Source organism: Hevea brasiliensis, chromosome 7, assembly GCF_030052815.1.
Source record: "Hevea brasiliensis isolate MT/VB/25A 57/8 chromosome 7, ASM3005281v1, whole genome shotgun sequence".
Lineage (NCBI taxonomy): Eukaryota > Viridiplantae > Streptophyta > Magnoliopsida > Malpighiales > Euphorbiaceae > Hevea > Hevea brasiliensis.
Window position 1 is genome coordinate 85874260 of NC_079499.1, and position 17007 is coordinate 85891266.

Genomic DNA, 17007 nt, shown 5'->3' on the forward strand with positions numbered 1-17007 from the left:
AATTCAAAATTTATTGACAATTATACATCTGAGTAAATATAGCTAAAATTTATTGCAAACATATGTAAATTTAAAAATTTTTAAAAAGAAAAAGAAAAAGAAAAAGAAGAAGAAAAAGAAAAAGAAAAAGAAGAAGAAAAAGAAGGAGAGTTGCTACTAGGGAAAACACTTACCAATGATCACCCAAGCAGAAGATCAAAGAAAGAAAAAAAAAAAAAAAGGAATTCTGGAGAAAAAGTCCTGTATCTATACTGTTCACTCATCAATGATCACCCAAATAGGAGATCAAAGAAAGAAAAAAAAAAACAAAAAAGAAAGGAATTCTGGAGAAAAAGTCCTCTATCTCTACTGTTCACTCACCAATGATCACTCAAATAGGAGATCAAAGAAAGAAAAAAAATGGAAAAAAGAAAGGAATTCTGGAGAAAAAGTCCTGTATCTATATTGTTCACTCACCAATGATCACTCAAATAGGAGATAAAGATCAAAAAAAAAAAAAAAAGAAAGAAAGAAATTCTGGAGAAAAAGTCATGTATCTATATTGTTCACTCAATAATGATTACCTAAATAGGAGATCAAAGAAAAAAAATTGAAAAAAAAAAGAAATCTGGAGAAAAAGTCCTATATCTATACGGTTAACCGTGGTGAAAGATCTTAGAATAGGATCTTTTTACGTACAACAGTTTATAGTAAATTTCATATAAATTTCATTATAATTAACTATAAAAATATATTTATTATAGGTACATGCACCGAATGCATTTGCATCGAGTCACGGGAGCTTGAGACTTGAAGGGCTGGCGAAGGAGTCGAGCAACTTGAGATTTGCATTGATTGCATATATATATACACGTTGCATTTAAAAATTTTATAAAAAATAGGGACAAACCGATAAGTAAAAATTTTTTTTCTTATAAAGGTATTAAAGGTATTGCTGTTAAAAATATTGTTAAGAAAATTATTTTTTTAAATATATTAGTTAAAAAATATTAAAAATAATTTAAAATTAAATTTAATAAATTTTAATTATAAAAATATTAAAATAATAAAATAATTTTTTTTTAAATTATTTTTTCTTTCTGTATTTAAAATAATATTTTTATTAAAAAAATAATTTTACTTTTTAAATTTAGTGCTAAACAGGCACTAATTCAATTTGAATATGTGTGATGTAAAATGATACACAGCCAATTTCAATTAACAAAACTTGAAATAATTCAAATTTAAATGACATAAAAAAATACAATTAAAAATAAACCTGAAAATCCACATAATTTAATATAAAATTAACATGTTTAAAATAATTTAGAAAATAAATTAATAAAAAAATTAAACTTTTAATAAAGTTAATATTTTGTCCGAAATGATCTGCAACCGTTAAACTCAATCAGACATGATGTATAATTCAAAATCGTTAAAATGATTTTTTTGGGGAATTTATGTATGTTTGCATTTATTTTTTAATAATTTAAAAAAATCCAAATAACATGGACTCTGAAACTATCTAATGCCAAGGCCCACCCGATTTGGCATGCTTATCAATTCTATTGTCAAGATTTGAATAGAACTCTACTCGACATTATACAAATGACACAAACACGTGTGACTTATATATTAGATTATATATTAGATTTATAAAAAGCCAATTACACCGCATAGGCCAAAGCATAATCTTCTACAATTTCAGAGGATTAATCACCAACAATGCATTTCGCTGCACGAGTAAGGATTTCCTCGTCATTTCTAAAGACTACTCCAAAACCAATCCTCCCATTCCTAAATTTACTGGTATCAACATTTAATTTTACCATTCTCATAATTCTAATTGTTGATTATAATAGTACTCATATCAATGGTGCTACTCATTTTTATTAAGAAACAAAAAGAAATCTCAAAAATAAAGAAAGGGAGAAAGAAATAGATGTAGAAATAATAATAAAAAAAACTTTCAAAATGAAAGGGACTAAAAAGAAACAAGAGGAATTTATCAAAGAAGATCATTTTTCTTTTCTTTTTATGAAAGAAAAGGAGGATTCGAATTAAATAAATGAAACGAAGGATATCTAAGTGAATAGAAAGGAAAAAAAAAAGTGAATTTCATTTTCACTTTAAGGAGAGGTACTGTAAAAATAGATCATTTTATGAAATTTTTTATTCAAATGGAAATTAAGAAAATTTGAAGTTAAAGATATAATGGTTGTATTTTAAAATTTTCCTAAAGCAGAAGGAGATCACTTGAGCATATTGATATTGAGAATATCATAGTGCAGCTGGACCGAACTATGATCAGCATTTACAACATTAACAAATTCAATAGCCATAGCACCCGCCCTCCCTATAATTTGCTAGACAATCCCCAATCTCAGTATCAGAGCACATTTTATCTCTACCGCACCAAATGCTATAACAAGTAATTAATAAATTATTTATTATTTTTTAATCTATTTTCTTAAATATGTTATCATTATTATAATAAATCATAGCTAAAGAGTTCAACGGAATTTTTTTTAAAGCTAACTTTTTTTTTAAGAGCAATGGAAGAGAATTGATATTTGTACCTAATTAATTATTTTTTTTTTTTTCTAATTCCAACACCAGGACACTCTATATAGTTTGCTGAATATTATATCAATCACACGAAAAATATAATTAAACACCTCCTTAAGAAAGCTTGAGGATGATTAATAATCTGGTTGATGGAAGCCACGACGCTAAGCTTCTTCTTGAAGCTCAAGCCCACGTATGGAACCACATCTTTAAATTCATCAATTCCATGTCCCTTAAATGTGCAATTCAGCTAGGAATCCCAGATGCTATCCACAACCATGGCAAACCCATCACCCTCCCCGGGCTCATCTCTGCCCTACCTGTCCACCCAGCCAAAGCCCGTTGTGTCCCTCGCCTGATGCGAATTTTGGTTCACTCTGCTTTCTTTGCTCGAGCAAAGCTTAGTGAAAATGATCAAGAAGGGTTTGTTCTCACCAATGCATCTCATCTCCTTCTTAAGGACAACCCCTTGTGTGTGACTTCATTCTTGATGGCTATGCTTGATCCTATTTTAACAGCACCATGGCATTACATGAGCACTTGGTTCCTAAATAATGATCCTAGCCCATTTGGTACGACTTATGGGATGACGCTTTGGGACTATGCTGGCCATGAACCGAAGATCAACAATTTGTTTAATGAAGCTATGGCTAGTGATGCTCGGCTGGTTATGAGTGTGGTGATCAATGAGTGCAAAGGTGATGTGCCACATGATGACATGACATACGAGGGCCCATTGACTAGGTTCAAAAGCAAGCTCATTATTTTGCTTGCTTGTATTCAGAATTAAAGAAGTTGGGTTGGACTTGGCAAGTCCATGTGGCATGTGAGATGGGTGTAAACTAAAATGTTTGGGCTTAAGTTAAAATAAAGATAATGGATTGATTATGAAGAAAAACAAACCCATATGTGTGTAAAAGGCCCCTATTTGCTGTTTGGAATTGACCAAGTCAAAGAAATCAGAATGAGATTAAAATATCTTTTAATTAAGGAAGGAAATAAGGTTGAAAAGTCACAAAATCTCCTCAAATTCTTGCATCACTCTATGGGCAGATTTCTAAAATATTTTTTTCTCAAAAATTCAATATTATTTTCTATTTAGAAGACTATTCAAACTTCCTATTTAATAAACTTACTATTTTTCTTTATAGTGCTTGTAATTAGCCTATATAAATGTCAACTCTTGTAAGCTCAAAGCATTCTAAATTTTAATCAATAGCAAGTACTACTTCTTCTTTCTTATCAAACATTATTTGTTTGTGGCGAAGTCTTGACTTATCACAAGAGTTCCTTGTGCAACGTCTTTGTTGGGATTGTAATCTTTGTGGCGATATTACTCTTATCAAATTTTACATTCTATAGTTATCTTCTTATTTTTGTCTTTCATTACTGTTGCATCTTAAATCATAAAATACCAAAAAGAAATCCTTTCTTTTTTTTTTTTTGTTGAAGTTGATTTTGGTGTTATGTTGCTTAATTTTTTGCTTATTCTTGTTCCTCGATTCATTCCAGAAGAATTTCTTATTTTTTTATAACTAATCAATTTCATTCTCTCCTTCACAAGGCACATCAGTTTGGTATCAGAGCCTTCGTTAAACAGCACTTTGTAGCCTTTAGAGTGCAAACACATGAGGGAGTGAACCAACCTGTCCTTTAACCGAGTGAAACACTTAGTGAGTTTGATTGTGATAGCAACATGTCTGATGAAGGAGAGGTGCCTCCACCAGTTCCAAGAGGTCTCATATTGGATCAAGCACATATGCTAAGACTTGAAAGATAGTAGAATGCAATGCAAGAGCAAATTGCTCAGATCACACAAGCTTTGGCAAGAGTAGTCGCACTCCAGCCACAAAGAGAGCGCAATGGTCCTAGGCAGCAAGGGTGTGGTGATGATGATGAAGAACCTGGAGTTGAAGAATGTGCTTATTATCAGTAACTGCCTAGGCATCCACATGGCCAAAGAGACAACATCAAGATGAAGATTCTAACCTTTCGAGGTACCAGCTCACCTGAAGAGTACCTAGAATGGGTACAAAAAGTTGACAAAATCTTTGAGCATCAGGAATACATCAAAGCAAAGAAGTGCAAACTTGCTGCCATTGAGTTTGTTGATTATGCAAACTTATGGTGGGAGAACGTAAAGGCTCAATGACATAGGGATGGGCTTGATGATGTATAAACTTGGCATGATATGAAAAGAATCATGGAGAAGCAATTTGTATTTGAATATTACAAATAGGAGTTGTATATCAAACTCCAAAGTTTGTGCCAAGGTGGAATGTGTGTGAAAGACTATGTTAAAGAATTTGAGATGCTGACGTTGAGATGTGATGTAAGGGAACCACAAGAACAAACCATTGCCCATTTTCTTGGGTGTTTGAATTATGAAATTGCTAATACTGTTGAATTGCAACCATATGTGTTTTTGCAGGATGTGATCCAACTTGCCATTAAGGTTGAAAGGCAAAGAATGAAAGGTGGATACAAGGGCACTACTACCAAAACATTCACAAAACTTTCTAACACTAGCACCCCACTTAATAGTGATAAAGGTGGCATGAAGAAGCATGACAAAGGAGAGAGCTCTGCCAAAGCACCAGTTGTTGCAAGCAAGGGCAAGGAGAAGGAAGTAGATCCAGCCCCTCCCAAAAGAAGTAGAGGCATAAAATGCTTCAAGTGCCTTGGCCATGGACATATTGCTTCAAAATCTCCTAATAAGAGAGTAATGGTGTTGAGGGAAGCCCAATGAGAGCTAGAGAGTGAAGATGACACTTACGAAGAGGAAGAGAATCATGAAGCATATGGTAATGAGGAAGTAGAGTATGCTAATGTTGGGGAGATGTTAGTGGACAGAAGAACCTTAAGTGTAAATGTAACAAAAGAGGAAGAGCAAAGAGAGAACATCTTCCATACCAAATGCACTATTCTCAACAAGTTATGTAATGTCATTATTGATTGTAGTAGTTGTACTAATGTTGCTTGTACTACCTTAGTTGAGAAACTTAATCTGCCCACCTTAGTCCGTCCTTATCCTTATAAATTGCAATGGTTGAATGATGATGGTGATGTTAAGGTGTCTAAGCAAGTAGTTGTTCCTTTCTCCATAGGCAAGTATAAAGATGAAAGTGTAACATTGTGCCCATGAATGCTAGCTATTTGTTGTTAGGAAGGCCATGGAAATTTGATAGAAGGGTTGTGCATGATGGTTTTAAAAATATTTATTCTTTTATGAAGAATGGGAAAAGAATTGTATTAGCCTCTCTTAGTCCCCAACAAATACATCAAGAGCAGCTTATTAGTAACAAACAAAAGACGGAGAGTTTGTTCCTCAACAAGGGGGACGTTTTGAAAGCTATCACTAACCACAATTTTGTTTTTGTTATTATTGTTAAAGAATTGCTGGAATCTAACCACATTTCAGTTCCTCCCATAGTGGCCAAACTATTGGAAGAATTTGAAGATATTTTTCCTGAAGAATTACCAGAGGGACAACATCCCCTTCATGGCATTGAACATCAGATTGATTTAATTCTTGGAGAGGCATTACCAAATAGACCAGCCTATAGAAGCAATCCCGAAGAGACTAAGAAGTTGCATAAGAAAGTCATGGAGCTATTGAAAAAGGGCTATGTTCGTAAGTCCATGAGCCCATGCTTTGTTCCAGCTTTGTTAGTGCCCAAAAAGGATGGTTCCATGCGCATGTGTGTTGATAGTAGGGCCATCAACAAAATCACTGTAAAGTATCGCCATCCCATCCCTAGACTTGATGATATGTGTCACACCCTACCCCTCTATAAGGCATAACATGATCCCGTAGTATACCTAATGAATTACCAACTTCGTCTACTGATAACCCATTAAATACACTACAAGGGATTTTAAAACTTTTCTTGCTTCTTTTTACAGTGGTGAGCACTATTTACAGGTGTTAAAAATTTTTTTGAACTTAAGTGAAAGAGCTAACACATTTGAATTATTAATAATTTCAGTAAAAATTTTGGCAAAGTGCCATCTGTATTTTGGACAAAACAGTTCTTCAAAAACCTGTAAAAAGCACTTCAATATTTTTCTCAATCTCAAACTCCAACATAATTCAACACAATACGTTTTTCAACTCAAATCCACAATAATTTTTCGAAGACTGAGATTAAAGAAATACAGTACAAATTTTACAAGCCAAAATAACTCATCATTTACTTTACAACTTCAATGTACAATTTTAATTTATAACTTCTCAAAACCAAGAACAATATATACATACAATGAACATACATTACAGTACAAAATGCAAAATGTGGTATACTCAATATACCCGATGATCTCTCAGTGTAGTATTAGCAGCCTAGTCTGCTGCCCTGTCAGTCTGTCTACCTGCGACAGCAATGAAAAGCTATCGCTGAGTAAAATTTACTCAGTGGTGCACAATAACAATTTGAAATGCGATACATAAATCTTTTATTGACAATTCACAAATCAAATAGTTCACAATTCCATTTCACAATTTACAAAGTTCATATAATACAAATTTGATCAAATAACTCACTAACACAGTTTTGCTAATCAATAACACAATTTGATCAAATAACTGAATAACACAGTTTTGCCCATCAATAACACAATTTGATCAAATAACTGAATAATACAATGTTGCCGATCAATATCACAATTTAGGTCATGACACAATTTTTTTCACACATGCCGTGTTGTACACCACGACAAGACACACTCACCCCAATAATCGAAATCAATGAGGGAGGAAGCTAGCTGAATAATGAGTACTCATCCACACTCACCTCAGACTGGCAAGTCAAAGAGGGAGGAACATTATCACACTCACCCCAGACTGATAGGTCAAAGAGGGAGGAATATATCACACTCACCCCATAAATGGAGGAGGAACATAATGTGATGTCATGCCAAGTGTGAATCAAAACAATTTCAAATCATAATATTTCATACAAACCATAAATCACATTTTATCTCAAAATTTCCATTTGCAAAGTTGGCAACACAATAATTTCCAAATAATATTCCCAAAACCAAAGCAATAAAAAATTATTCATAACTCATTTCTCCAAATAAATTTGCTAGTAAAAGCAGTGAATAAAAAAGTATTGTGCACGGACACAATTTAAAACTATAATATTCAATTAAATTTTTAAGTAGAAAATGAGAAGTTAAAAATTATTATGCACAAACATAATTTAAAACAATGACATACAAATAATCATAATTTATTTCAATTGAAAAATTCAAAAGAAATAACTATTGTGCACAAACCTCTGATAACTGTCTCCTGGCCTTGACTCAGTGTTTCCTTCCCTTTCCCTAAGTCTTTGCTAACTGAGAAACACAATTTGAGGTGTTTCAGTACTCATTTAAACTGTCTCTAACGATAATGCTTGATAATTAATTTGCTGAATTCTATTATTTGCTTAATCAACCCAATATGTTGACCCTCGATGCATTCTAGGTAAATTAGGTTTTAATGTTACTAATATGTCACATTCGATAGTCTTTTAGGGTTGGTACATGTTACCAAATTCATTTCCATGTATCTTGCATTTTCTTGCAATTTGCTGGATTCCGGGATACTAGTTTGAACTAGCCAGACGACCTAGTTCCCTCGGTTTTTGGTCAAAACTACAAACTTGTAGACCTATGTCTTATTACACGCGGGGCAAAATTTCAAGTCATTCTGAGTTATGTAGACCAAGTTATGGTCATTTTACTATTACTGGTCAAAATGCATCAAAATTGGTCACTTTAGGTCAATTTTGGTTCGGCCAGTTTTTGGACCGAACTTGTGCAAGCTGTTTGACTTGCTTATGGTCATTTCTGGGCTTTGGTATCTTCATAAGACTTGTAGATATGGGTCTTAACTATTCATGGTCAAAATTTTAGGTCAATTGGACCTGTTTTGAGTGAGTTATGGCCTAAACACTAACTGCTGCCCAAATGGTAAATTTTCAGGCCTTATTTGCACTTAATCTGGATTTGGTCATTTTTCAAGCTACCTTGCAAGCAGAATTTTGGCAAGCTTCCTTCATGAAAGTTGGCACATTTTGTGCCTAGTTTCACCTCCAATTGGTCTCATACCAATTGGAGCCACACACTTAAGGTTCTAAGCCCAAAACACAAACTGCCCTATTACATTTTATTCATACTCATCAAAGATCACCTTTAACCCTTACCAAACTTCACCTTTATGCCATTTCTGGTTTGTACCCTAACCTAAACATATCTCACAACATTTTATTGATCATTTTGGCAGCTTACAATCACATTCAATATACACCATTAAGTGCAGAATTTGTCAAATTCAATTACAATAATTTAACTACCTATTCATGCTCATTTACATGTCCAACTTCACACCATCACACATATACCCAAACTGCCATCACAACTAACACAATTCAACATTAATATTCCATCATCCAAACATGAAATAACATCCTTATGGTTTACGCAACCAGGCTGCCAATTCATGCATTACATTCCATTAATTCCCAAGCTTCAAATTTCAAATACACATTCACATATACTAAGTATACATCACCCAAATAATTTCCTACACACATATACATTTAATCAATCCTTTAATCTACCATTTAGAAGCAAGAATAAGCTGTCCTCAAAGTGTTTCCATGGTTGCCAAAAGTACACATCCCCTTTAAACATCAAACCTCAAAAATTTCTTCATAAATCAAGTACCCATAACATCCTAACAAACTTTAATAAAACAATAATAAAAAACTCAAACTTACCACTTTGAAAATTCTTCAAAACTCCACAAAAACTTTAATTTCTTGCTGCCTATCTACTGTCCATGGTGTGAGGATCATTTTTCATGAAGACACTTGCAAGAAATCAAGGCTTGATCATGGAGAACTTGAGCTCCATGCATGGTGCGGCCATGGAGTTTCTTTGGGAGAAATCTTCACTTCGGCAATGGAAGGGAATGAAGGTTGAAGATGAGTTTACAGATTTGTTAGTGGATTTACACTTTCCCATTTAATGGTTGTTTAACCCCATAGTGCTCCACTCACCATAAATAATGATATTATATGTTTAAATGTGTTAATTACTCAATTTGAATCCCATTTTTACTATTTACATTAGGTACCACTAATTAAATTTTTCATGACATTTTCCAAATATAATATCATGTATTTTCAATGGACATTTAGGTCAAAAGACAACTCGGGATGTCAAATTCCCATAATGCCCCTGTTCGGGTTGCATTCCTGATTTTTCTGTAACACCGGGTTTTGTCCGTTTTTCGATTTCTCACTTTTCTTTGTACTAATTAATTAATTTTTCTTTGATATTTCTAATAGTATTTATACTTCAATAGGTGTCTATTTAAGTCTTAAAAATAATTTTCGTGGTTCCCATGTCCGAGTATTAGTCAACGGTCCACGCCGTGACTTCCTGCATGATCACCCATCGCTAGGGTTCTCGGCTCGCTTAACTTGGTTACATTTCTTTGCTATTATTTTTCCTTTTTTTTCTTGTATTTTCTTTTCTTGTATTTCATTATTTTATGTCTCCTCACTCATATCGAAGTGTAGTTCTAGGCATCCTAGCTATCCGGACAACACTGGTCACCGGAACAGTAGAACGCACTACCGAACATAGGGGTGTTACAATATGCTTGATGAGTTACATGGTGCTGTTATCTTTTCAAAAGTTGATCTGAAAAGCGGTTACCATCAGATTCGAATGAAGGAGGAGGATGAATGGAAAACAGCCTTTAAAACAAAGTTTGGGTTGTATGAGTGGATGGTCATGCTTTTTGGCCTTTCTAATTGCCCTAGCACTTTTATGAGACTCATGAACCATGTACCTCACTACTTCATTGGCAAATTTGTGGTTGTTTATTTTGATGATATTCTGATTTATAGCAGGAGTTTTGAAGATCATCTCAAGCATCTAAGGGCTATTTTTGAAGTTCCATGCCAAGAAAAGTTATATGCGAACATAAAAAAGTGCACTTTTTGCCACGATCAAGTCACATTCCTTGCCTTTTTGGCATCCAAACATGGCGTGGAGGTGGACAAAGAGAATGTGCAAGCAATACCAGAATGGCTAGTACCAACTACAATCTCAGAGGTGAGAAGCTTTCATGGCCTAGCCTGTTTCTACAGAAGGTTTGTAAAGAATTTCAGCATCATCATGGCCCCCATAACAGAATGCTTAAAGAAGGAAGGGAAATTTAATTGGAGTGAAGCTACCCAAAAGAGCTTTGAACTCATCAAAGCAAAATTGACCTCTACTCCAATACTTGCATTGTTGGATTTTTCAAAGACTTTTGAGGTAGAATGCAATGCTTCCGGAGTGAGAATCGGGGCTGTTCTAATGCAAGAAGGACGTCCCATTGCTCATTTCAATGAAAAGTTGAATGGAGCTAGTTTGAACTACTCAACCTATGATAAAGAGTTCTATGCTCTTGTTCGTGCCTTAGAGACTTAGCAACACTACCTCTTGCCAAGAGAGTTTGTTATCCACACAGACCATGAGTCCTTGAAGCACCTAAAATGAAAAAGTAAGCTGAACAAGCGATATGCCAAACGGGTAGAGTTTCTTGAATCATTCTCATATGTGATTAAGTATAAGAAGGGACACTCCAACATTGTGGTTGATGCATTATCCAGGAGGTATGCCTTAATCTCTTTGCTAAATACTAAGCTGTTGGGATTTGAATTGATGATTGAGTAATATAAGTAAGATAGAGACTTTTCTTCTATCTATGATTCTTGCAAAGAGAAAGCCTTTCAGGGATTCTACCAACATAATGGCTACCTCTTTAAAATGGGAAAGTTGTGTATTCCCAACTGTTCTATCAGAGAATTATTAGTAAGGGAGGCACATGGAGGGGGTCTTGTTAGCCATTTAAGTGAAAAGAAGACTTTGGAAGCCTTAAAGGAGCATTTCTATTGGCCAAGTATGATGAAAGATGTGCACAAGGTAGTGTAGAAATGTGTGCAGTACAAGAAGGCTAAAAGCAAGGAGATGGTGCAAGGGCTGTATATGCCTCTTCCAATTCCTAATCATCTATGGGAACATGTGAGCATGGATTTTGTCCTTGGCTTGCCCAAAACTCAAAGGGGCAGAGATTCCATATTGGTTATTGTTAACCGGTTTTCTAAAATGGCTCATTTTGTTCCTTGCCATAAAACTAATGATGCTTCTCTTATTGCTAACCTTTTCTTTAAGGAAATTGTTAGGTTGCATGGCATTCCAAGAAGCATTGTTTCAGATCGTGATGCCAAGTCCCTAAGCTATTTTTGGAAGACTTTGTGGAAGAAGCTTGGAACTCGCCTCCTCTTTAGCACAGCCTGTCATCCTCAAACAGATAGGCAAACAGAGGTGGTGAATAGAACTCTCTCTACTTTGCTAAGAACTGTTATCAAGAAGAAGTTGAAGAGTTGGGATGAATGCTTGGCCTATGTTGAATTTACTTACAATCGAAGTGTGCGTAGCTCAACTAATCACTTTCCTTTTGAAGTAGTCTATGGCTTCAATTCAATCACACCAATGGATTTGATGCCAATTCCTATTCAAGAAAGAGCCAATGTTAATGGGGAAAAGAAGGAAAAGATGGTGAAGTCTATGCATGAGCAAGTTAGAAAGCTCATTGAGACCAAAAATGAACAATATAGCAAAACCGTTAATAAGAAGAGGAAGCAAGTGCGGTTTGAACCAGGTGATCTAGTGTGGCTTCACTTGAGGAAAGAGAGATTTCCAAATCAGAGGAAGTCCAAGCTATTGCTAAAAGCTGATGGTCCATTCCATGTGGTAGCAATGATCAATGACAATGCCTATAAGGTGGATTTGCCCAGTGAGTACAATGTTTCTTCTACTTTCAATGTGAGGGATCTTTCTCCTTACTTGGAAGATGATTTTGAGTATGGGGAAGAATTGGATTTTAGGGTAAATCCTAATCAACAAGGGGAAGATGATGTGCCACATGATGACATGACATACGAGGGCCCATTGACTAGGTCCAAAAACAAGCTCATTACTTTGCTTGCTTGTATTCAGAATTAAAAAAGTTGGGTTGGACTTGGCAAGTCCATGGGGCATGTGAGATGGGTGTAAACTAAAATATTTAGGCTTAAGTTAAAATAAAGATAATGGGCTGATTATAAAGAAAACAAGCCCATATGTGTGTAAAAGGCCCCTATTTGCTGTTTGAATTGACCAAGTTAAAGAAATCAGAAGGAGATTGAAATATCTTTCAATTAAGGAAGGAAATAAGGTTGAAAAGTCACCAAATCTCCTCAAATTCATGCATCACTCTATGGGCAAATTTCTGAAGTATTTTTTCTCAAAAATTTAATATTATTTCGTATTTAGAAGACTATTCAAACTTCCTATTTAGTAACCTTGCTATTTTCTTTTATAGCGCTTGTAATTAGCTTATATAAATGTTAACTTTTATAAGCTCAAAACATTCTGAATTTTAATCAATAGCAAGTGCTGCTTCTTATTTCTTATTAAACATTATTTGTTTGTGGCGAAGTCTTGACTTATCACAAGAGTTTCTTGTATGACATCTTCATTGAGATTGTAATATTTGTGATGAGATTACTCTTATTAAATTTTACATTTTATAGTTATTTTCTTATTTTTGTCTTTCATTACTGTTGCATCTTAAATCATAAAATGTCAAAAAGATATCATTTCTTTTTTTTTTTTTTGTTGAAGTTGATTTTAGAGTTATATTGCTTAATTTTTGCTTATTCTTATTCCTTGATTTATTCTAGAAGAGTTTCTTATTTTTTTTTTTTTTATAATTAATCAATTTCATTCTATCATTCACAAGGCATATCAAAGGGGGTGTTCGAGGGCTTGAAGTCATTGGTTGATGTTGGGGGTGAAACAGGGATTGTGGCTAAAGCCATAGCTCAAGCATTTCCTCACTTGGATTGCTTTGTAATTGATCTCCCACATGTGGTGGCTGGGCTGCAAGGCACTGACAATTTGAAATATGTTAGAGGTGACATGTTTGATGGAGTTCTTCCTGTAGATACAATTTTGCTAAAGGCACGTCCTATCGTTCTCTATCTTCCTCATCCCCATTAGCTGCTAAATATTTCAAAAGAATAGAAATTATTTTTGAACGCAATACGATTTATTTAAATTCAAGTAATCTGCCCAAATAATAATTTATTATTATTTTTTAGTAAAAATTATTTATTTTTATATATGTATAATATTAAGATCATATTTAAAACTTATATTTTTAACTTATGATTTATTTTTTAATAAATAAATTTGTATGATATAATAATAAATTAAAAAAAAATCCTGGTGAAAAATTTTGTCTCGCCCTCCACCCCGACAGGGAATCCCCGCCCCGATTTTGATCTCGTAGAGCAAATGTAAAGAGAGCGATTTCGCCATTCCTACTATTTCATTGTGAATATTAGACTATTCTTGAGAAAAGAGAAGCTGTGTTTGTCCTGTAGCCACCCAAATTCCACCTGTCATTGGTCCAAGGTTATGTTCCATGATTCTATTATTATTATTATTATTTGCTTTTCTTTATTGAGATTCACTATGTATTATTGGTTGCCATTTTTCAAGTCTAATTCTACATACCAAATGAATTTTAAATCTAATTGCATTCATTAATGAAGAGTTTAATTTATTCAGTGAGAAATATTATTTAATTTTTTTTTAAAAGAATAACCACAGAACTTATAAACCTTAGATATAAAAAAATGTCGACAAGATCATCCTTTAACAATAAAACGTTTTTTTAATTTAAAAGAAAAAAAACTAAAAATTTAAAACGTGTAAAATGCATATGAATAAAACAAATAATAATAAAAAGGTTTGGCTAGGATAAGCATATTCATTTATCGTTTTAGAGATAAGTGAAATTTAAATAAATTTTAATCGTTCTAATTCATTAATACTTTATCAATTTTAATTAAAGGATCTCATCAATTTTAATAAATATAAATAAAATAAATAAATAACACATAAAAATATTTGATTGAAAGTGAAATTTTTTAAAAATTATAAACAAAATAAATAAAAATAAAATTTTATTAAAAAGTAAAATATTAAGAAAATCTAAAATACACTCCCTCCACCCCTCCATCTCACCCCAATGTTAAAATGTGTTAATATTAGTAAATTTAGAAAAAATTTTTATTGAAGGGACTTTTTTAAAATATAAATAACTTTAATAAAAATTTTATTATTTTATAATTTTATGATCCCATATTTGTTAAAACTAATTAAGTGCTTGATTGAAAACTTTTTACAAAATTTGTTATTGTTTTACTTTTTAATTATTTATTTGTTTTTATTTTATAAAAAATTTAACTTCCAATCAACTATTTTTCACATATTATTTATTTTATTAAAATTAATGAAATCTTTTAATTAAATTTGATAAATTATTAATGTATGATAATATTTCACTTTTAAATTAGTTGATAATTAACATTAAAATTAACAATGAATTAAATCGCAAAGAGAGGAAAAAAAAAAAAAAACAACCAAATTAAAAAGTGAATTGAATGAGGATAGAAAAGGTAAAAGAAAATAATAATAATAAATGCAAACCAAATTCTTTCTTTGTAACATGAAAAGAGGGTTAAAAACAAATTCAACGATAAAGAGAAGCAAGTTCGTGTATGACAACGTGCTTCTCTTAACCGTTTACCATCGCAAAATTATATATTGCTGATGATGAGTAGTGGATTTTGCATGACTGGAGCGATGAAGAATGTGTGAAGATACTTAAGCGATGTAAAGAAGCAATAAAAGGCAAAGGAGGGAAGTTGATAATCATAGGTATGGTAATAGGGAATCAAAAGGGAAATAATGACTCTATTGAAGCACAATTCTTCTTTGATATGTTAATGATGGTCTTGGTTATGGGTCAAGAGAGAAACGAGAAAGAATGGGCTACACTATTTTCTGATGCTGGTTTTAGTGATTATAAGATAATCCCAATTCTGGATTTAAGATCTATCATTAAAGTTTATCCTTCATCTACAATTTAGTAAGCTTGGTTAATTTCATCCTTGTGTGTATTTTTATTTTGTATGATTATGATATTTTTGTTTTTTATTAGATTATATCTGAATTATTCTTATTACTTAATTTTGAATTCAAGTTTGAAGTATATGTGCCAATCTTTTTTTAGAGATTCATCTAATTTCCCATCTTGTATGTAAGATTTGGCTTGATGTTACTTAACCATATATATATATATTTGACATTTTCTGATAAAGTCCAAGATAAGTTATAAAAGAGTAAAATTCACAAAATCAGTGCAACAGAAAAGCTGATGTTAAGATTGATATATGGTATTGCAACGATGGATAAAATTGGCAATACAATTAACTACGATCATCAGAGATATATGTAGTACACATTGAGGATAAAATAAAATAGTGTCATTTATGAAAATGTGATGAATTAATAGTGAATGGAGCGAGTAAGAAAATTGAGAGACTTAAAATAACTTGAGGGATTTAAAATAACGTGTAGGGATGTAGTTTTAAAAGATTTGCTATTCTTGAATATTGATGCAGAGCTATTGTCAAAGTTTAATAGTAAAAGAGGATTTATACGACCGACTTTAACTAATTTGGAATTAATATTTAATTGTTATTGTTGACAACATTTTAAATAAAAAAATTTATTTCGTAACAAAATTAAATGTTAAGAACTAATTAATTCGATTTTTAAGTATAATAATAATAATAATAATAATAATAATAATAATAATAATAATAAAGCTATTCACCACATATATATTTTTTTCTCCCCCACATTGTAACACCCTCCCTGTAGCAATTCCGTATATTCTACTGTTCCGGTGATCGGTGTCGGTCCGGATAGCTAGAACGCCTGGAAAAATATTTAAACTAAAGTGAGGAACCATAATTAACTCAAATATTAATAAGAAAAATTTATAAAAAATTTTAGAAATAAAATACAACCAAGTTAAATAAGCCGGTGCCCAAGCGATGGGTAACCTAGTAGGAAGTTGCGGTTCTCGCAACTAGGAGCCCTAGACCTGGGGAAAAATTCATAAAATAATTTTTGGGACTCCAGAGAAGGGTCATTGAGGTTTCTATGGCATTAGAATGCCAAGAAAATACTTACAAAAATTTTTCAATCGGTACAGACAATTTTGGGCCGTTAAGCCAAACGGAGGGCATTTTGGTCATTTCGTCTTCAGAGATGATTTTTGGCCTACTTGTCCAGTTAAGTAAATAATTATTATAATATAAAATGTGAATAAATATTGCTAAAAATTGAATTGAAAATGAGTTGAGAAAAGAAGAAAAGAAAATGAAAGAAAATACTTAATTATGGCATCATATGATGTCTTTAAAAAGAGCTCTACCAATCATCTTTTAACAAGCACCTTTAAATCAATTAAAAAGGAAAAAAAGGAGTTAAAAATGGAAAAAAAAT

At 32.6% G+C, this 17007-nt stretch overlaps 1 protein-coding gene across 1 annotated transcript; it reads left to right on the forward strand.

Annotated features, from left to right (window-relative positions):
* The first annotated feature begins 2677 nt into the window (after positions 1–2677).
* Positions 2678–15581, forward strand: LOC110639198 (trans-resveratrol di-O-methyltransferase-like). Its single transcript, XM_058149424.1, has 3 exons — positions 2678–3245; positions 13382–13602; positions 15273–15581. Exons 1-3 carry the CDS (start codon positions 2678–2680, stop codon positions 15579–15581), a joined length of 1098 nt encoding a protein of 365 aa, XP_058005407.1.
* Positions 15582–17007: the final 1426 nt, after the last annotated feature.

Coding starts and splice junctions, on each gene's coding strand:
- LOC110639198 (XM_058149424.1), top strand. CDS start 2,678: ATGATTAATAATCTGGTTGATGGAAGCCACGACGCTAAGCTTCTTCTT. Junction 3,246..13,381: donor GGTGATCAATGAGTGCAAAG/GTGATGTGCCAC, acceptor ATCATTCACAAG/GCATATCAAAGGGGGTGTTC. Junction 13,603..15,272: donor TAGATACAATTTTGCTAAAG/GCACGTCCTATC, acceptor GATGATGAGTAG/TGGATTTTGCATGACTGGAG.